This window comes from Cynocephalus volans, chromosome X (assembly GCF_027409185.1).
Source record: "Cynocephalus volans isolate mCynVol1 chromosome X, mCynVol1.pri, whole genome shotgun sequence".
Taxonomy (NCBI): Eukaryota; Metazoa; Chordata; class Mammalia; order Dermoptera; family Cynocephalidae; genus Cynocephalus; species Cynocephalus volans.
The window spans coordinates 147,008,481-147,030,918 of record NC_084478.1 but is presented as its reverse complement, the minus strand read 5'-3'; the positions used below and the strand labels follow the sequence as shown (position 1 = coordinate 147,030,918).

At 37.5% G+C, this 22,438-nt stretch overlaps 1 protein-coding gene and 1 non-coding gene across 2 annotated transcripts in view; both read right to left on the bottom strand.

Moving 5' to 3' along the window:
- Positions 1-22,438, bottom strand: part of LOC134368444 (P2R1A-PPP2R2A-interacting phosphatase regulator 1-like) — a 43,595-nt gene that overhangs the window by 19,687 nt on the left and 1,470 nt on the right. Inside the window, exons 2-4 of the mRNA XM_063084920.1 lie at positions 20,495-20,684; positions 15,097-15,175; positions 2,999-3,052 (exon numbers count right to left, since the gene is read on the bottom strand). Of these exons, the coding sequence (XP_062940990.1) occupies positions 2,999-3,052; positions 15,097-15,175; positions 20,495-20,684 (323 nt within the window). The remainder of the gene's footprint in view (positions 1-2,998; positions 3,053-15,096; positions 15,176-20,494; positions 20,685-22,438) is intronic.
- TRNAI-GAU (transfer RNA isoleucine (anticodon GAU)) lies at positions 4,488-4,561 on the bottom strand. The gene has a single exon. It is a non-coding gene; the product is annotated as a tRNA-Ile (tRNA).

The following is a 22,438-nucleotide window of genomic DNA, read 5'->3' as shown; positions in this document are numbered from 1 at the left end:
AGAATAATTATTATGTATTTAGAAAATTCACTTCCAGCTTGATGTTTTCAAGCTCTCTAATACTTAGAAAACAGCCAACAGCCACAGCCAAGAAGAAATTGTCCATTGACTGCCTAATAGGAAAGGTACAACTTAAACCATACACTTACTTAAATGTTGACCCAGAACCTAACACTTACTTGGGGCTGTGTGATTATTTAAAAATAAAAGCAAACATCATCAAATCAGTTTACAAGAAGTACAGGAAATGAAAGAACATATTAACACAATATCGAAGCAAACTCAGAATGTGGGACATTCTACAGGACAAATGGCCTGGTTTCTTCAGTAAATAAGTGGCATGGAACAAAAACAGGAGGAGAAGACTGTTTAAATAAAAGAGATTTAAGAAATATATCGATCAAATGTCAAGTTTGGATCGTGTTTGAATTAGTAAAAAAGGCATTTTTGAGAATCAAAAAAACTTAACATGGACTTAGATGAGATTAAGAAATAATTTGTTACAGGTTATTTGCTACAGGTTAATGATATCTTTGTGATTATGTATATATATTTTTAAAAAGCCCTTCTAATACCCATAAACTTGGATAAAAAGATATGTCAGGGATTTACTTTAAAGCACCCTCTCCCTCCCCCGCAAAATAGAAGGGGATACATGAAAAATGATGTACAAAATGTGAGCAATTGTTAAAGCTGGGTGTTGAGTACATGTAGGTTCTATTTTATACATGTTTTAAATTTTTCATTTAAAAAGTTTTTAACACAATGTGCCAGGCACTATGCATATATTAATTCCTTTTCTCCTCACAACAATCCTATGAGATAGCTACTACTACTTCCTCCATTTTACTGGAAAATAAAATAAAATGAAATAAATTCCCTTATTAATGTTGTTGAAGTGAAAGTTCAGAATGTAATAGGGAGACAACCAGACATTTCTGTTTTGTACTTAAAAGGTATGCTTAAAGACTACACATAAAGAAATATGCAACTTAAGATACCTATCAGACCGTTAAACTGCTGAAAATAAGTCTTAATTTTCTATTCAACCAGTACTCCAATTGAAAGTTAATGTTATTTATATTTTCCCATCTCACTCATTTTCTGCTTGTTTCATTTTAAATACTTATAATATATATTCTGTCATTATGGAAATAAGCTGCTTCACAACTTATATTACTAACCAGTTAAATTAGCCTTTTTTTCAAGTTTCATGATAAAATAACAACATGTAACCAACTTTCAAATATTTGATTTAATTTAGGGGAAGCAAAGAGAGAAATTGCACAGATAAACCAGAGGTCACTGTAACTACAAGTTTGAAGTTCTTTCATTCTTTAAGAATTTCTAAAATAGCTACATACAAAGACAAATAGTAAAATAAAGCTTTATCTACTAAAAAGTAAAATAATGTTTACTTTCTTGCTAGGGGATGATAAGCTGACCTTAGAGAAGCCATGGTGTGGGGGTGAGAGGGAAAAAGAGAAAGGCCCCAAGACTTGGAGGACTAACAACCAAGGTTACAAGATAACTACTGTGGGTTTTGCGCCAGTGAGGCAGGAACCGGGAGCTGGAAAAGAATCCAGTAATTTGGGGCTAAATCTTGGCTCTGACATTCACCACCTCTGGACACTGGGTAAATGACTAAATTTCTCCTCTTTAGTTTCTGACCTTATATGGTTGTTGTGAGATAAAATGAGAACACAGGTGTAAAATAACTATTATAGGGCAAGTGAATAAGTACTTCATAACTGTTAAGCCCCCTTGCAGCTGGGTCAAAAACTTCCTACCACCTGTGGTGAACTGGTGATTTGATCTTTTGAGTTCTGTAGCTAATCCTTGGATAATTAAAATGTTTGATCCTGTATAAGGCTTGTGCTACCGAGTACATGTATGTACACACATACACACATATATATACACAAAAAAAACATAAACCAGTGAGGTACATACAGTGTGTCCCTGAACTCAGGTCTCTAAGAAGTAAACACAAAATGATAGCATAAGGGCCATTTTATCTGTCAAAATAACAATTTTTCATCTAAGCATTTAAAAAAAAACATGAAAACTTGGTTATTGTGAATTTGAAAATTAATTTTTATACACAGCATTCTTCTTTGAGATCCCTGGAAGAAGCTAAATTCAAGGTGTAGGGAAAGTGAAGGTAAATGGTCAGGGTCCCTCAGATGTTCAGAATCTTGCCAAGCATTTGATGTAAATGATAACTGTGCACGTGCACCTAGGTTTCCCTGGGTTGTCTGACTCACACCCAGTGTCCTGGGTTATTGGACTTAAGTATAAAGGACCAATGGCTCTGATCCACAGTCTCCCCCACCCCCACCCCCGGCCCCAGGATGCTGCAGGGGGGCTACAGGGAAGCCACTACTGCTGCTGGAGGCTGTTGCTGCAAGCTGTTGCTGCCAGGGCCCCTGAGATGCTCCAGGAGGCCACCACCGCTGCTGCTGGAGGCTGCTGCTGCTGAGAAAGCTGAGGACTGAGCTCACGTTGCAATGAACATGTCAACTCTGTAAACGGTTCCTGGGATCCTTCCCAATTACCTAGCTCACAACCTGTATGTGAGGGATCTATGACCCAGCCTGGCATGTGAGGAGTCTGGTGACCCAGCCAGCACGTGAGGGGTCTTGGTGACCCAGCCTGCCATTTGAGGGGTCTGTGACCCAATCTGTACAATAGGTTTGAAGGGTCTGAGCTATAGCCTGAAAATTGGCATAGCCTTCAGGATTCTGAGCAGGTAAAAGAGCCCAACACAAGGTATAAGAGTATGCCATATTTCTGGAAACTATCAATTTATTAAAATAGTTAATAAGCCAAATAAATTGAGGGCTCCTGAGTTTTGTTTTGTTTAAAGAAACATTCCTGAAATTAAAAACTTAGTTACACATGACCTCACTTAGAATTATTGAAACATAGGTATTTTTTTAAAGAAAAATAAAATTTACATTTTGTAATGAACAGTTGTCAGTTTTGAAAGTCTTACCTGTTTGATTTGATGAAGGCTGCTGATGGAAGTACGAATGGGAGGTGGCAGCAACTGAAATTTAAAATATTGAAGTCAGGTTTGTTTTCATGTTTCTGATAATTATTTCTAAACACTAAGTCAATGTTGAATTACCTAAGATACTTATTTATAAATGTTTGAGATGTGGATATGCTAATTACCTTGATTTGATCATCACACATTGTATACATGTATCGAAACATCACTCTGCACCCCATAAATATGTACAGTTATTATGTGTTCATAAAAAATATTTTTTGAGTGCCTAATGCATGCCAGCAACAGGATCAGTTAAGTTCAAAGTTAAAAAAAAATCCAATTAGGTCTTGACTGAAAATTATACTAATTAAAAATCCATACATTTCAAAATAAGATAACTGCTAACATATGAAATATGGGGCAGAACATCAACAGAAGATTTTATCTAAAAAAAAAAAAAAAAAAAAAAAAAAAGATTTTATCTCTACCTTACTTTCCTAAGGCTCTAGATCTTAAAATCACCTCATTTTTCTTACCAGTTTTAGCTTAGCGAGAGGCATTACCCAGAAAAAAAGCTGAAACAGTCATTAAATCAGTAGCTAATTTGCAAAGCACACAAAAGAAACCTAAACAGAATAACTCCATCAAATATCTTGGAACCTGGCTGAGGAAACCAAACTTTCATGATATGGAATGACTTAAGGCAATCACTTTCAAGTAGTTTAATTAGTACATTTTATTCTTTGTTGCTAAGATACTTGTCCGTCCTTTCTCTTTTATGGAGCTACTTTCTCTTTTTCAGTCTTTTCTCAAAGTTTATGGGGACCCACACAAGAGAAGGAATGAAAGAATGGTGGGATTTAAAGTTAAGTGTGAAAATGAAGCTTAAAAACTATCTTCAGAATTCAGTTATCATTCTATTGTACCCTGGTTATTTTTTGAAATGCCAGATAATAAATTTACCATATCTTCCCTTCACATTATATCTTAAGAGCACTTGAGTTGCATGTTCAAAAATATTTAATGAGCACCTACTATGTGCTAAAGCACTGTGCTAGGCCCTGAGGATCCAAAGATAAGACATTTTCCTGTCCTTGAGCAAGTCAAAGTCTAGTTAGGGAAAACTAGGCCACAGGCAAGTGCCAGAACAGAGTTACGATTTATAGGAGTTCAAAGGACAAAGAACTCTGCCTGGGGTCTTGGAGAAGGCTTCACAGAAGAGGTAGGAATTCATTAGATAAAGAAGAGGAGGAAGGGCATTTCAAGGAGTGAGAAGAGATACACAGGCAGAGGCATGTTTGGCGAACAGAGAAATTCAGTGTGGCTGGAACTTGGTACTTAAGAAGGAAGGGCAGGAAACAAATCTGAGGAAATTTGGCTGAAACCAGATTGTGGGTTTTGGACTTTAGCCTTTGGGCCCAATGGGAAACCCTGAAGCATAGGTTCCTCTGAGTTCATAAACCTCACAGGTTTGTTTTTGTTTTGTGGCTGGCCAGTACAGGGATTGAACCCTGGACCTTGGTGTTATCAGCACCATGCTCTAACCAACTGAGCTAACTGGCCAGCCTCAAAGGTCTTTTAAACAAGAAGGTCATATCTGCTTTAGAAAGGTAACCCTAGCAGCATTATGCAGGACATATTAACGGTGGAGGAAAGAGGGACTAGAAGAGGGTCACAGGCCAGGTCAAAGATGAGTGTCTGAATGAAAAAGGCAAGGATGAAGAGAAGGAGGCAGATTGGAGAAAGGATCAGAAAGAGGGAAGAGTTAGATCTGCCTGAGATTCCTGGTTGAAACCAATAGGTGGATGGTGGCCCAGAGAGGCAGTAAGAGGAGTGTATTAGTCCATTTCTGTTGCTATAACATAATACCCGAAACTGGGTAATTTACAATGAAATAAAATTTATTCCTTACAGTTTCAGAGGCTGAGAAGTCCAATAAGTCCAAGGGCCTTATTGGGGGTGACTCCACACAAGGTGTCACATGACAAGAATGGCAGAAGAAAGAGAAAGCTAAGTTTCTCAGTTGCTCTCCTTTTAAAGCCATAAGAACCATGCCCATGACCACCATTAAACCATCAATGGATTAATCCATTTCCTAGGGCATTGTCCTCACAATCTAATCACCTCTTAAAGGCCCCACATTTCAATTACCATAATGGGATTTCCCACCCTCTTAACACTGTCACAGTGGGGATATTAAGTTTTTAATACATGAATGTATTAATTAATTAATTAATGGGGGACACAATTCAATCCATAGCAAGGAGTGAGTTGGTGAGTGGGGAGATGAGTGCTCAAAAAGTGTGTGTTGGATAAATAAATGTTTTTATGAAGCAGATAATCTGAATTTTTATTGGGTTTTCAAATATATCATATGACTTTTTAAGGAGCATATTACCTTACTAATTATATTTTGCTTAAAGTTTAAATCAGTTTGTTTTTCCCAATAATTTGCTAGAAGGTAGATGAAACAGCCAAGGTTGCAAAAATAACAACAGAAAATTCATATATAAGTAATTGAAAATTCACTACATATATATTATAGTTGACACTTAGCCACAACTACTTCACCATAATAATTCACTATCATAAAGATATGGCTAACTTTTAAGTATTTCAATATTTTTTGAGTCATTATTATGTTTAAGGAGCTGTTTTTCTGCTCAGAGGGGAAGGAGAGAGCTTAAAACAAAACAAAACTAAGAAGCCATAGTTATTACCCTCAGAGACCTTACAATCCACTGAGGAAACCAGTCATGGAAACAGATATTATATAAGAGACATGGTAATGAGTGTTAAATGGAGACAAAGTGGGGTGGGAATAAAAAACAAAGATTAAGTAGATGTGTGGTAGGGGGTGGGTGGTAGAAGACACAGAAGAAAGCATAAGAGGCATAAGGCATTTGAGTTGGGCCTTGTAGGACGAGGAGTTTGACAGCATAAGCAACAGAAAAGTGAAAGTGTTTGTCGAGTTTTAGGAAAGGTGATTAGTCCTGTGTGAGAGGAACACCAGGAGTCCTTGGAGGGAGAGAAGCCTCTGAGGCTGAAAGGGTGAAGATGATAGAAAGCTTTAAATGCCATGCTCAAAAAGTTTAAACTGGGGAGAACCGATCTACTCTGGCACATATAGGAGATAAGCAGGTTACACCTAACGGCACCATCTATTTAACTTTGGAATAGACATACTCAGATATTCATCAGCCCTGAGCCTGGTTCAGTTCCCATCCAGAGGACGGGTATAAAGAAGGAAGTGTCTGACAGTTGTGGACTATCGATTGGCCAGTAACTCAGACTGGCCTGTACTAATCATGTTCTAGGGTTACTATTTCAAGAAAATTTCTCATTCAAATCAATAATGCTATAGCCTACCCTTTTCACAAAAGTCAAGAAACTTTTCTGGGTAAAACTTACATAAAAGGGATACACTGAGTATATGATTTGTTGCTATAGGGAATAGTGTTATTAACAATGTACCAGAGCTTCTCTTTCAAGCATCTATTTATATTCAATGTGATAATGGTGATAATGCATGTAATATGCTTAGCACAGTGCCTGGCACATAGTTGGTGCTCAATAAATGGTAACTGACTATTATTACTACTACCATTATCACCACCATCATCAAACATTTCTAGAATTCAATGTTTAATTACCTATAAATAACTTGGATTATATGTGGTAGATTTATAAAACTAGGCTGTTTCCTACTACCAGTATTCTTCAGTCTTCTTCTTATTTGATCTTTAATTTTATCTATTTAATTTATTTTTTAATAGACTAATTTTTACAGCAGTTATAGATTTATAGGAAAACTGTGGAAGGCACAGAGATTTCCCATACACACCTTGCCCCCACGTATGCAAAGCCTGACCCACTATCAACATCCCCACCAGAGTGGTACATTTTTTAGAATGGATGAACCTACATTGACACATCATTATCACTCAAAGTCCACAGTTTACATTAAGGTTCACTCTTGGTGCTGTACATTCTGTGGGTTTGAACAAATATAAAAATGACATGTATCCATCATTACAGTATTGTACAGAATAGTTTCACTGCCTTAAAATCCCTCTGCGCTCTGCCTATTCTCCCAATTTTTTTAAAAAAATAGAAATTGTTTTTTTTTTTTTTTTTAATTTTATTTTGTCGATATACATTGTAGCTGATTAATGCTCCCCATCACCAAAACCTCCCTCCCTTCTCCCTCCCCCCCTCCCCCCCAACAATGTCCTTTCTGTTTGTTTGTTGTATCAACTTCAAATAATTGTGGTTGTTATATCTTCTTCCCCCCCCGTTTGTGTGTGTGTGTGTGTGTGTGTGTGTGTGTGTGTGTATGTGTGTGTGTGAATTTATATATTAATTTTTAGCTCCCACCAATAAGTGAGAACATGTGGTATTTCTCTTTCTGTGCCTGACTTGTTTCACTTAATATAATTCTCTCAAGGTCCATCCATGTTGTTGCAAATGGCAGTATTTCATTCGTTTTTATAGCTGAGTAGTATTCCATTGTGTAGATGTACCACATTTTCCGTATCCACTCATCTGATGATGGGCATTTGGGCTGGTTCCAACTCTTGGCTATTGTAAAGAGTGCTGCGATGAACACTGGGGAACAGGTATACCTTCGACTTGATGATTTCCATTCCTCTGGGTATATTCCCAACAGTGGGATGGCTGGGTCGTATGGTAGATCTATTTGCAATTGTTTAAGGAACCTCCATACCATTTTCCATAGAGGCTGCACCATTTTGCAGTCCCACCAACAATGTATGAGAGTTCCTTTTTCTCCGCAGCCTCGCCAGCATTTATCGTTCATAGTCTTTTGGATTTTAGCCATCCTAACTGGGGTTAGATGGTATCTCAATGTGGACTCACTTTTTTCTCATTATAAAGCAATACATGTTCAGTATAAAACATAATTAATGAGAAAAAACAGCATCACCCACCATCCAGAGATGACTGTAGCAAATATTTCAGTGTTTGTTTTTCCAGACCTAGATCCTACTGTACATACTATGTTAAAGTTTGGGGGGGTTATGTACATATATTATACATTCTGAGCATCTTTCCATGTTAACATTCATCTGCAACACCATTTTTAAAGGCTGAATATTACACTGTATGGATATACCACAATAATAAGCAACACTTATTATGTGCCAGACATGTTTTATCCTGCTCAATTCCCACAGCCCCATGATGTAGGCACTATTATTGTCCCCACTTTAAAGATTAGAAAACTGAGGGCTAGGGAGAATAAGCAACTTGCTCAAGGTCATACAGTCATTGCTAGAACTAGAATTCAAACACAGGTAATGAAGTCTCTTTCATTTAACCTATTCCCTATTGTTAGACATTCCAACTGTTGCCACATTTTTTGCCAGCTCTTATAATTAATGCTGTGATAACATCCTTTGAGCTAATTCTTGCACACATCCTTAATTAATTCTTTAGGATAAATTCATAGAGTTGGAATTTCTGGGTAGCAAGGCTGTTGATACATACACATTGCTGAACTGCCCCCCAGAAAGCTTATACAAATTTACTTCCAGTAGGGTATGAGAATATCAATTTCCTTGCACATTTCCAACACTAGATATTGCTAATTTAAAAACATATTTGTATATCCATTCTTAAGGCATCCTATAAAAATAATCGACCTTCTAAAGCAAGTAGACAATATTGTTATTTATACACAATTTTGGATATTCTTCCCCAGTGCTCCCCTTTAGTAGCCTGATCATTGAGAAGTTGTTGCGCATTGGCATAAACCAAGTCTGAAAAATTTAAATTTTTCCTAAAAAGACCCTCAAAAAAATGTATACATATATATATATGTGCACATCTTTGAACAAGAGAATTTTAATAAGTTTAATTCATACTGATATTCATATTTTGATCATTTAAATGTGCAGAAAGTTCACAGTATATAACGTAAAACACTAAGGTTTATACGACTTATAACCTAATTAAAAAGACATGCTAACCTAAACTTAAATATATACATACATGAGGACACTTCAAAAAGTTCACGGAAAAACAGAATTAAAAGATAATACAAATCTTTCCAGGAACTGTTTGAAGTACCCTTGTACTCTCTACATAGAAATTATGGTACTTTAGCTGTATGATAATGACATGTTTTTTAAGAAAAAGAGAACTGCATGGTGTGGCAAACTGTTATAAACTAAATATAAAAGATTTTCTGAAAGTGATTATTGTTAATTGATACCTAAGGGATGGGAAGAAACCAGTTTAGTTTCAGAGAAAGGCTTAGAAACCAGTTTAGTTTCAGGCAAAGGCTTAGAATTCCCTATTGGAAAACTTTATCCAGGAAATTATGAGAAGATTGCTTAACTGAAATTGAATCACATTGGTGGGGATACAGTATGAAATGCTTGGGGTGGGAAAGATTTGAACTTGAGCTACACAATCATAAGCCACCAGGAGATGTTTAAATTGGGCAAAATGTGGACCAAATATTGGATTGGTTGACGCTTTTAGTCATAATGTGGGAAATTAATTGGAGAAAAGCCTTTTGGAAGAGAATTCTCCCCAAAGTTAAGTACTACGGGTGGTGTTTGCAAGGGAATGACCTTAGATAATTTTTCTACATGAAACAAAGTATTAAAATAGAAATAAAGAATTTCCTGAGATGCCAGTAAACCTCACTAGTACCTTTTGTGTAAATTTCCCACTGTGTCTTTCACTCAAATTCTAGGGGAGGGGAAAGTCCTTGGAAGGAAGCAAGAGGAATGATGTCATGGTGAGTGGGGGGGGTACGGGCAGGGGTGTAAGTGGGGGGCGGGGGCGGGCGCTGGATGAAGCTGATTCTCAAGAATTATCTCCAATGAAGGAATTAAGAGAGGAGGAAAGACCAAGCTTAATTCCATTTAAAAGAGAGACCACAGAAAACTAATACTGTACAGATATTAAATTTAAAAAAATAGTTTCCTAAGTTTGCTATTTTTAACTCATTTCCTACTGTAGCTACTAGAGATAAAACGATAAGAAAATTTTGAACAAAGGGTTGTATGTTATGTGTATAAATGTCTCTGCCTAGCTCCAGAAATGATTTGAGGTGGCTTATAACTCTATGTAACTTCAATTGAATGTACGTGGGACAGACAGGGCATAAAGCAGGGACAAGAACTTACTGCACACTTGCTACTGGGTGGGCCATGCACTGGGTTTAGGGTTTCTAGCTGCCAATATGAAAAGCAAAACCTAATCAGATAAATATCAGTAGGTATAAATTTTAAATGGATGAATTGTCCAAGAAAAGCATACTTTTCTGCTAGGAATATGAGACATTTCTTCTGCTTCCTTCGGAATACGAGAGGGCAGGGATATGGAAATCACACAGCTGCACCCAGATTCAGCAAAGGTGCCAGGAGGAGAATTCCTGGTGGAAGAGTGGGGAACAGGCATGCCAACCTCAGAGTTCTTAGGAGATAAAGCAAAGGGGTGATTTGGGGGAAAGGCATGCATAGTCCCAAAGTCGGGACAGGTCTTCAGGTTTCTGCTCATCAGATGTGGGGTGGAATGATTTCCTGAGAAAATATTTGTGCTTAACTAAACAAAATAATTGTTAGGCAACAGGTTTTTACAATAGTTGGAAAATATACACTAAATTAAATGTATTAAATGAAACCTATGGTTCTTTAATGCTCTCTGTCACAATGATTTTTTTCCTATGACATTATTTTACCTATGTCAAAATACATGAAAAACAGCACCAATTTTTTAAATTTTTAATTGTGGTAAAATATACATAACATGAAATTTACCATCTTAGCCATTTTTAAGTGTACGGCTCGGTAGTGTTAAGTACATTCACATTGTTGTGCAACCAATCTCCAGAGCTCTTTTTGTCTTGCAAAACTGAAACTCTATACCCATTTAATAACACTTTCCTATTCCTCCCTCCTTCCAGCCCCTGGCAACCACCATTCTACTTTCTGTCTCTTTGAGTTTGACTATTCTGGGTACCTGCAGCACCAACTTTAAAGACAGTCCAGTATTGGATAGCATCCTTAAACTTATATTTTATGATATCACTCTACAATACTTATATTTTTCCAAGAATGATGTTTCTATTTTGTAATGTGATATTTCAGCTAGAAATGAAAACACCTGTGTTGTGCATGGTTTGTGAAAAACATTCAAACAGTATGTAAATGCACAAAATAGACAAAAAGTTCTTCCTATAATTCCATGCTCCAGAGGTAACTACTAATAATAGATTGATGCATATCCTTCACAACATCTGTAGATATATATAAGCTTGTGCTATACATAGATTCAGAACCCTGGGTCTAATTACTAGGTACATAGGTTAATGAGGCTGCTGAGGATGGTTGAGAAGGAGATATGGAAGGAACTTGGGTCTTGATGACATCACTGAGCCGCTGAATTAACTAACCCTGGAACCTCCTTTCTTCAGGACTTATTATGAGATAATAAATGTTCCTTTTGTTTAAATCTCTTCTAATCAGAATTTGTTGCTTATGTCAAAAAGTATTCTAAATCATCAAGTCATTCTCCTAGATGATTCAGAATTTCTATACTAAAGGCAAGTATATACTTATATATGTCTTATGAAAATGAAATAATACACAATAAAGCATATACATAGTGCTATTATAGCAAGCTAAGCCAGTAAGCCTTGAAATTCCTATTATCAAATAATTTAAAATGACTTCAGTTCTGCCAAACACTGTTATATAAAACAGTTTATTTCAAATATGCATTATATTAAACTGAACCTTAAGCAAATTAAGAGCCTAGAATTCCTAAGGAATACTACATATTTTTAAAAAATGCCAGGTACATGGTTGCTACCCATATGTACTATTACTAATAAAAACATGTCACTTTTATTGAGCATTTAGTATGTGGCAGTGCTGTGTTGAATGCTTTACACTGATTAATGTAATCACCACAACAAACCTATAAGGCAGATACTGTTATATCCTCATTTTATAGATGAGGAAATTAAGGTATAGAAAGGGTAATTTTCCCCCAAATAAATGAGCTTGTATGTACAGTGCTGTTTGTAGATCCTCAGCTCTCAGCCATTCTTCAACCCAATCCAATCTGGCTTCATCTCACTCCATTCCTCTCTCCACTGAAATTGCTTTCAAATATAAGAAATTCATGAATAACGTCTGTTTTGGTAACTCAAAAGAACACTTTTCAGTCTATCTGACCAATTGACAGCATAGGGTTTCTTCTTAGTTTTTCATGGTACTATTCTCTTCCAATTCTCCTCCCACTTCTCTGACCATTCCATCTTAGTCTTTGGACTCTTCTTCTGACTGATATTTAAGTGTTGGTGATCTTTAAAGTTTTGTCCTGCAACCTCTTCTTTTCTTCTCCACTCTCTCCACAGTTCATATCATTCATTTCCATAGCTTTAAATAATGATCTACTGATGATCCTAAATGTGTATCTCTAGCCCAGATCTCTATCCTGAGCTTCAAACTAGTACTAGAGTACTTCAAAAAGTTCATGGAAAGATTCATATTATCTTTCAATTCCATTTTTCCACAAACTTTTTGAAGTACCTTCACATATCCAACTTCTCCACTAAGAGGTCTCAGAGAATTTCAAATGTAACATGTCCAAAGCTAACCTCATCTTCCTTTCTAAATCTACTCTTCTTCCAGTATTCCCTTCTTATTCAGCATTATCCCATCAACTGCCCAAGCCAGAGACCTAGGAGTCTTTGCCTCCACTGTTTCCCACCCACCATCAAATCTATCACAATTGATTCTACCTTTCAAATATCTCATGAATCCGCCATTTTTCTCCATTTCCACAACCATCACAGTAGTCCAAATTACCATCAACTCTTTGCCAGGGTTATTGCAGTAGCTTTCTATCTGATTTTGCATCTATTTTTGTCTTCTTCCAATACACTTTCCACTCTGCAACCAGGGTAGTCTTTTAAAAATGCAAATTTGATCATGTCATTCATTGACTTAGAACTCTTCAGTGGCTTACCATTGACCTTAGGATAAAGTGCAAAATCTTCAGCATGACTTAGAAGGCCCTACATGATCTTGTTCTAGTCTACTTCTCCAACCACATCTCTCATTTCATCTTTACCTCCACTCTAGCAATATGCACTTCTTTCAGATTCTGTACAAACTCTGTTCTCTACACACCACACTCCCTTTCACTTCCAGGCCTTCAAACATGCTATATTCTATTAGGAATGATGTCTTCCCCTGACACCAATATCCCAAAGTAGCTAACGCCTACACATCAGTAAGATCTCAACTAAGGTGTCATTTCTTCCCTAAACTCCCCAAACCAGGTTAGATCTCCCTGGCAACTAGATCAGGGCCTAATACATAGTAAGTCCTAAAAATATTTGTTGACTTGGCCAAGTGAAAAAGAAGACTAGATAGGAATGAAGGGCTCTGATAGATAGGAAGGTGCTCAACAAATACTGTTGAGTTAATGAGTAAATAAGTGAGTGGAAAGAAGAAGGAAGATTTGTTTAATGAACAATTCTAATGTTTTCCCACTGTAACATTAACACATTTGTGGGAATAATATGAGTGTACTTCAAAAAATTCATGGATAAATTCATATTATCCTTCAAATCTATTTTTCCATGAACTTTTTGAAGTACCTAGTATTGGATATCTCTCTATGAAGAGGAAAATGTCCAGTTTTAAGATTAGGAGGCAGTAGTTTTAAATTGGTTCCAACCTACAATGTTTCACTAAAATGTGTTCTCTATATAGATTCTATCATATTAAAAATTAATATTATAAAAATAAATACTCATAAATCTGTGAACAATTGTGTGCCAATTAGTCTAGCTGAAATGGGCAAATTCCTAGAAACACACAAATTATCAAATTGATTCAAGAAGAAACAGAAAATTTCAGCAGACCTATAACAAGAGATAGAATCTGTAATCAAAAACTTCCCAACAAAGAGATGTCCAGGATTAGACAGCTTCATTGGTGAACTCTGCCAAACATTTAAAGAAGAATCAACACCAATCCTACTCAAACTCTTCCAAAAATAGAAGAGGAGAGAGCATTTCCTAATACATTCTATGAGGCCCACATTACCCTGATACCAAAGCCAGCAAAGATACCACAAGAAAAGATAACTACAAACCAACATCCCTTATGAATGTAGATGCAAAAAGATTTATCCCAGGAATGCAAGGGTGGTTCAACAAAAGAAAATCAATGTAATACGTCATATTAATAGAACAAAGAGAAAAAAAGCTACATAATAATCTCAAGAGAAAAAAACACTTGAAACAATTCAATGCCCTTTCTTGATAAAAACACTCAGCAAAATATTGAACACGATAAAGCGCATTTACAAAAAACCCACAGCTAACATCATACTCAATGGTGAAAGACTAAAAGCACTAAAAACAGAGGGTTCCCATGTACCCTTTACCCCTAAGATCAGAAACAAGACAAGGATGTGCACTTTTTGAAACTAGAGAGAGGTGATGTTTGAACAACATTATGAATGCACTAAATGCCGCTGAATTGTATACTTTAAAATAGTTAATTGAATGTTACATGAACTTCACCTCAATAATAAACAATATAATGTATCGTTTATTCACTTTGGCTATGTTAACAGGACAATTAGCAGAAAAGAGATTGTATTATAACACCATAAAAAGCAAATTTTATTTACAATTTAATATAAGTGTAAGATAAAAGTCAAATGAAAAGCCTGAAAACTACTTTAGAAGAGCCTGTAAATTTTCCTCTCAGAGTTAGAATGTTCTTTAAAAAAATTGGAAACCAGATGGGATTTAAAAATCAATTCTGCTGCAGCAAAGCAAAGCAATCATAACTGTAGTCAATGTGTTTATATTTCCTTCAGTAATGTTTAGAGCAGGGTTTCTCAAAGTGGGAACTTGTTAGAATGTGAATTCTCAGGCTCCACCCCAAATCTACTGAATCAGAATCTCTGAGGGTGAGGCCTGGCTGTTTGTGTTTTGATAAACCCTCCATCTGCATCCTCAAGTTTGAGAGCCACTAGTTAGGAGCAATAAGCACAACTCTTGGATAAGGAGGCTGCTACAAGCATTTTCTTACCAGAGAGTTTCGACGTATAAGTGTTGTACTGTTTCTTCTAATTCTTAATGTGTCACCTTGGAACACCTGTGCATTATCACTAAGAAGAAAAAGAAAACACTTGTCACATAAAATCTGTTACACAATTTTTTAAAGAAATAATATTTCAAACACTTAAAAAGCAATGCCATTAATGTAAATGGCTTCTTGGTGGAGACAGCTGTGCATATGTAGGAATTAGGACACACACACACACACACACACACACACACACACACACACACACACACACACACAGCCTTAGCTGGCTGAGCCTAAACAAGTTTCCATGTAAGGTAAGGAATTCTCAAGCATGCCATTTTACCTTTAATCATGCTACCAAGGATAAATATAATTTATCATGACCTTGGAAATACATCATTTTCAGTGTAAACCTGTAACTGACTTAAATCTGTGATCAGAGTTACAATGTGCAAGCTCTAGTTCTCTCTCAACTAAACTTGCTCATGAACAAGAGTGATAACCAATAGCAGGGGTCGATAGAACTGAGATTTTTCACAGATACGTTTTGTTTGGCCTACATGGAGTTAAAAATGTTTTTCAGGTGGACTAATGGGTACAAAACTATGCTACCTACCCTAAGTGAATCATTGTGTGGTACATGCATATATTGAAATGACATATTGTACCCCAAAAATATGTACAAGTGCTAAAATAAAATATAAAAAATGTTTTCGAATTTGTCACGCATACTGAGAGATTTCATGTAACAATCTAGATTCCAGAATTCTGGCCTCTGTTAAAAATTTGCAAGATTTTGCAACACTGGGCCACATTCCCACACAGCAACAATGGACTGAAGCCGAGCAACCACTGCCCACTGAAGATGGCATCTAGGTCCTCAGCTTTGATGGTTGCCCACACTGGTGGCCTCTGTCCTATCTGAGCTTATAACCCTGTAGAAGTAATCTTTTCAAGTTTTCTTTTTATTATAACTTTTTATTCTGAAACAGTTTGACACATGGAAGTTGCAAAGAGAACAGAGGGTTCCCATGAACCCTTTATCCAGGTTTCTTCAATGACAATAAGGAATCAGCTTTAAGACTTTATTTTTTGCTGCCTATATCCAATCGGGTGCCAGCCAGTCTTTTAGTTTTTACCTCTATACTCTCTCTTACATCCATCTTATTCTTTTCAGGCTGCTTGCCAAAGACCAATCCAAAGCTTTCTTTACTTTTTCATAGATTCTGCAGTAGTCTGATTGGTCTCCTCATCTCTGTTCTTTCCCTTCTTCAAGCTATCTAACAGACTACCAGAATCACCTCCCTAAAGAACAGCCTGCTCTCCTGCTCACAGCTTTCAGTGACTCCGCATTGCCTGCCAAATTCAGTTATGTTCTTTACTATGACATTCAAAGCCCTCCACAATTTGGCTCCAGACTTTTGGATTTCATGGACTAGTAAAATTTCAAAACAAAATCTAGGCACAAACATGCACTTACTACCTTTTTCTTTATAAAAGTAGGGGACTAACAATCTCAGAGTACAGTATAGTCCTGCTCAGGAAAGGACAATTAGCAAATATATATCAATATATTTAAGTATGCTGTACTTAACTCGTTTGAAAGCAAGGGTTGGTGAAAACCTCACCTGGGATTAGCACTGGTCAGCAGATGAACATTTGGAAGCCAGTGGTCCAGGCAAAGTTGACCATTCAGCTTTCTGGAAGACACCTGTGCTTTTCTGCCTCCAAGCCTGTTCTGTATACTTGAAATGCTATCCCAGTCCCATCTGCCAATGTGCATCCTATTAATCCGTTAAGGCCCATCTCAAGTGCCACTTTCTCCATGAACCTTTTCCTATCCTTCACCAATCCCACTGTAATTTCTCACTCCTTTCTTTGAATTCCTCTAGCACTTTCTTTACTTTCCTAAACACTTATCTTACTCTACCACACACTTAAGTCCTTTTGAGTATTTATCTTCCCTATTAAATTAAAACCTTATTGAGCCTTGAGATACATCTTTGCAGCATGGTAATTTGCATATAACAGACAGTAATTCAATATTTTATGAATGAGAGGACATATGGCTGGATCTAATTTTTACTTCCTTTCCCAGTCATTTTCCCTATGAGAACAGAAATATGTTCTGGCAGTCCCTTATAAGGAAATTGGAAGGAAACTAATGGGTTACATATTTCCACTATCTCTTGTGTATCTGTGTAGGGGGCCTATTCTTAGGGCTGGCAATTATATTCTTCCCTAAATTTTTGCATGCCAATTTTATTTAATAAGACTACAACTGAAAGAAATAATTGAGGCAGCATATACTTCAATTTATATGAGTCATCTAACATAAATTTGTGAAACCCTACGTGATATCTAGAACTGAGTTGTTAAGTACTACTTTTAACTTGGAAAAAGTGAAGGTAATATAACGAGATGGAAATTCAATGCTCCACATCAAATGATCAGTAAGCAGCTCTGTCTAAACTACAATATATTTATGTCCATCATATTCCCAAAACAATCATTTTTCATGGCCACTATTACACTTATACTTTTGTAAGAATTCAATAAACCAGATGGTAGGCAAATTTTTCTGCAAAGGGCCAGATGGTAAATATTTTTGGCTTTTTGGCCCATACAATTTCCGTTGCAACTACTCAACTGCCATTGTAGTAGAAAGTAGCCATGGGCAATAAGTAAACAAATGGGCACAGTTACATTCCAATAAAACTTAATTCACAAAACCAAGCAGCAGGCTGGATTTGGCCCTTGGGCAGTAGTTTGCTTTTCAAATGGAATTGAGATGGTAACAGTTTACATGCAGGGTCAGCTAGAGGTTTTTATTTATTTATTTTTTATTTGGCCACTGGCTGGTATCAGGACCTTTAGAGGTTTTTGAAAGTGGGGAGGCACTGGCAGGAATCCAAAAACCTAATCTCTAATTCTTTTAATAAAGGTCAGAGAAAGAGAACAAAACTACCACCTTTAAATATAGTTACTGACACAAGTAATAAAGTCAGCCAACTATAGGGATAAAGAGTATAAAGAACCGAGGTTCAAAACTTTTGACATTGGTATTTTTATTAATACAAGATGTATACGAAACAGTGCAGGAACTTCTCAAAAACAGTAATACTATATAAAAGAGGTGACATTTAAGGAACAAGTTTAAGGGATTTAATACTGCAAATGCTGGTGCAAGAGAGGGTCTTTATATACAGGAAACATCAAGAAAAATTTAAAAATCACTCGAAAGAGGTGCAACAATATTCAGCAAGCTGTGAACAGAATGCTTTACTACCAGGTGTAGTTTAGAAAGAAGCAGAACAAGTATTAGAGGTCCAAGTAAGGAAAAGTAAGAAAAGTGAGTAGCATACACATGCAACTGAAAAGAACTGAGATGAAAATGAATTCAACTAAGGCTCAGTGTCATCCTACTCTAAATTTTTCTTGCTTCAGAAGAACTTCTCTGACCACACCTTAAGCTTGCTACAACAGCACAAAATATACCCTCGGATCACTTGGGCAAGTTCCCTGACCTCAGGGATGTCATACGTCATTCCTATGTTACTCCTTTCTGAAGGATGAGAGTCCCTGGAATGGGTCCACTTCATGGTTCCCATATTTTTAACTCCTATTAGATAAATATGCTATTAACCTTCACCTTTCTGTACAAATTCTACTTCATGCATCAGGATCTTAAGCTACGGAATTCAACACTGTAACTATGCTCTAACATGATACAAAATAAAAACAAAACTTCAAATCCTTTGCAGAACAAAGCAAAGTATGGAGGGATAACTGAGACGTCTCTCTTCCAGGACTTTGGGAATTAGGGAAGGGGGTCTGGTCTGCTCCATCCCTGGAATGTTGAATACACTACACGGGATGCATGTATTCCTTCAAGTACATACCCTCTATGGTCTATTTGTAATCTGTTTCTTCTTTTCAGTCTTCCAATAAAACCAATATACTCCACACTAATTTCTTCTACTAGCAGAGTGGGTCCCGTAACAATTCCTTTATTCCCACAAGGATTAGAGCAAAATCCTGATTTTATAAAATGTTCTTATTCTCAGCACAACATGCAGAGCCTCCCACCTTTATTTTTCTACCTGTTTGTTTTAAAAAGTTTGTGTATTATTTTTTAGTCAATCTTAGTTTGCTTTTTATTTTGTGACACCATATTCTCCCCTACGTCAAATGACCAGAAAGCTGCATTTGTTTAGACTTAATCAGCTTAGATGTTGATCAGTAGTGGACAGAATACTAGTTTAGGAGTCAGTACACACAGGTTTCTAGTACTGGCTCTGTCACTAACTATATCATTTTGGAGATTTGTGGGCCTCAGTTTCCTCATATGTTAAATAACAAGGGTAGATCTGATCTTTCTAAGAGTCTATGATGTTGTGAACTACAACTATCAATTAGTATGATGCCACAAAATGTGAGGAGCAAAGTTAATGACATATGTAGAGAATGCATTTTTCACACGTTTACAATATTTAGAAAACCTTATGATACTGGGATGTGAGATTCAAGATATCATTTTAAAATTATATTTTAATAAATAATGTTTAGTAATGCCAGAAATGTGCAGGAAATATAGTTAGCTATCATTTAGAGCTGTGTTTCTATCTTTTTTTTGATACTGGCCCTCTAAGGAGTCTTCCTAAACTTTTTGCTCCCCAATCGCCCCCCCTCCACGAAATTTTAATAACACACATATACTGTTGTCTGTTTACGTACCGTATGTGTGTCTGTGCTTTATACATAAAAAGAGTAAAACTTTTTTTCACACTCCCGCTAAGAACCAATTTTCTCCCCATTTTGGGGGGAATATCACCCACCGAGAATGTGTAACTTAGGAGATCACGCTTCTGTGGTACCTAAACTTTTTGTTCAGGTAAAAACTAGGTGTAAAAAAGGCCCAAGCTTATTTGCTTGGCAACCATTTCCATCTGGAGTATGTTGGAAGTGAAGGTCAGAGGTGACAAAGCAGCTAAGAGTATGACAAAAATTACAATCATGGTAAAAGATCTGGAGGTGAGAGGGGCAGGATGCTCAGTTTCTTCAAAGGAGTGCGTAAGAGACGGGGTGAAGTTAGAAAAAAGTCGTGCTCCACACCAATTGGTTGCTGCTTTTGGGTCCAGGTGGACTGTCAGGAGAGAACATTCAGGTTCAGATGTGTGTCAACCTCAGGGTGGGTGTGCGATCTCCCTCAGGTCAACACATCCCGCTTCCCCGGAGGCTGAGGGTGGGTTCTCCAGACACCAGGAACAAGAGAGATACCTGCAGAACCTCGATAAATAAAAAGATGGGAATGCTACCGGAAGTCACTTTCTCCAACACCCCCCCCCCCAACACACACACACACGCTTGCCTCCTCCAGTATCTCAACACTGCTCACCCAAGTCCATTGATCAACGGGGAGCTGGTGGACCTTCTCAGGATGTTGCCGTCTGTGGTGGTGAAAGTTGGCAGGAGCTCCAAGTCTACTTGCATTTTCTCCAGTGCCATGTCCGTGCCGAGGAAGAAGCCACTGCTTGGTTCGAAGTTTTCGAGGCTTTCTGGCTCCCGTTCACATGAGGACAAGTCGACATGGTCGGCGGATGATGTACGGAGAGAGGCAAAGAGGAAAAAGAGAAGAGAGGAGAAAGCTCTTAGACGAGTGGGGGTACTCACTTCTGCAGCCCTAATGTCTCTAACACCAGTGGGCATAAAGTTGGGCAGAACCGAACCTACTACCTCCCATGTGTGTGGCCCCTAATGCTGAAAAGATCCCCATCTCCAAGCCTCTGATGAAAAAGAGGATTTATCTGTCCCCAACGCGAATCCTCCTTTCTCTCTCTCACCCATAGAAACCACAGGTAAGTATTTCGAGCCAAAACAAAAACTACAACTTGCGGCCTCAAAGATCCGTTGGAGCCCCTCCTCCCTCTGCGCACGCGCCCCGCGTCCAGCCCGACAAGGCGTAATTGCGCAACAAAGCGTCATTTCAGGCGTCTTTGTCAGCCTTGCTGGAGGCGCTTGCGCAGTCAAGGAGCCGCCTCTCCCCCGCGAATCCCGCGCTCCCTTCTCTTTTCCCAGAGCGGACTCACAGTGGTTGTTCTTCTGATTCTGTGCTAACCCTGGCATGGTTTCCTTAACCATTATTTAGGAAAGAAAGGGTTGGGAGGAGTGAGGTGTATGGGAGTGCCATCCCTTCTGCCCTATGTCTAATACTCAGATTTCTCACTTTGAGCTAACCCATCATCTCTTTACGAATGAGGCCAACAAATTTGTTACTTCCTGACGAATTTTTTCATCCTGTAACATCAGACACACTACACCTTCGTAATTTAAAAAAGCTAACGTCTAAAAAGGAAGAAAAACCAAAACAAAACACTCCTAAGTGCTTAGAGGCCACTTGCCCCTGAAGGGTGATAACCTAATTGAACCAAGTGCATAGATGAATCATTGTAATGTGGGTTCGTTTTTTTACCAAACTCATACAGTGTGCGTTTTTACATTGTATCAAATCTGTATAAAATATAGTGTGTAATTTTACATTGTATAAAATCTGGCTCTTCACAGCTATTCATCGAAGAAAAAGTTCTCCTGCTAATTTACAAAGATTTGAGTTAAATCGGTGAGGCTTGTTTTCTTAAATATCTCAGAACTTAGTATCCATCCAAATCAGTGTTTTTGCTCCAGGTAGCACTGGAGACTGTATACATTCTAACAGTGCTGCCAAGGCTCATAACATTTTAAGAACTGCTGTTTCAGAATTTTTCACCACCAGTTAATGAGCCATATTGAGTACTGAAATCCTAACTCCAAACCAATAGTTTTGTAAAACCAAACATTTTATGAACCATATAGAGAACTGGCAGAGAAGGCAAATGAACCTAGTAAAATGGGAGTTATTAATTAAAATAGCCATAACTATATAGCACTGTACAGTTTACAAAATATTTTCACATACTTATCTCAAATGGTTCAATCATCAACCCTGCTCAGCTAATCAGTGGTGAACTTAAAATAATGGTGTTAGGCCTCGTGGCTAGTTTAACATCAGCACAGCCAGGTTAAGCAACTTTCCCCCTTCTGTCCCTCTCCTTTCCTTTTTCTGTTCCAGGAACTGAGATCCTCTCCTGGGAAGGAGTAAACGTTACTGTTATCATCAAGGGAATGTCTTGTGGGCTGCGTCCAGCAGGCTTCGGGCTGGAATGCTTTGTACTGAGATAGAGGCTAATCAAGAGCCTATGACTTAACCTACCACATGTCATCGGACCACAAGGGCTGTGTCACCTTGCATACCAGATTTCAAAATTGCCTATTACTCTGTCTGAACCCTTCTTAAAAGTCTTAT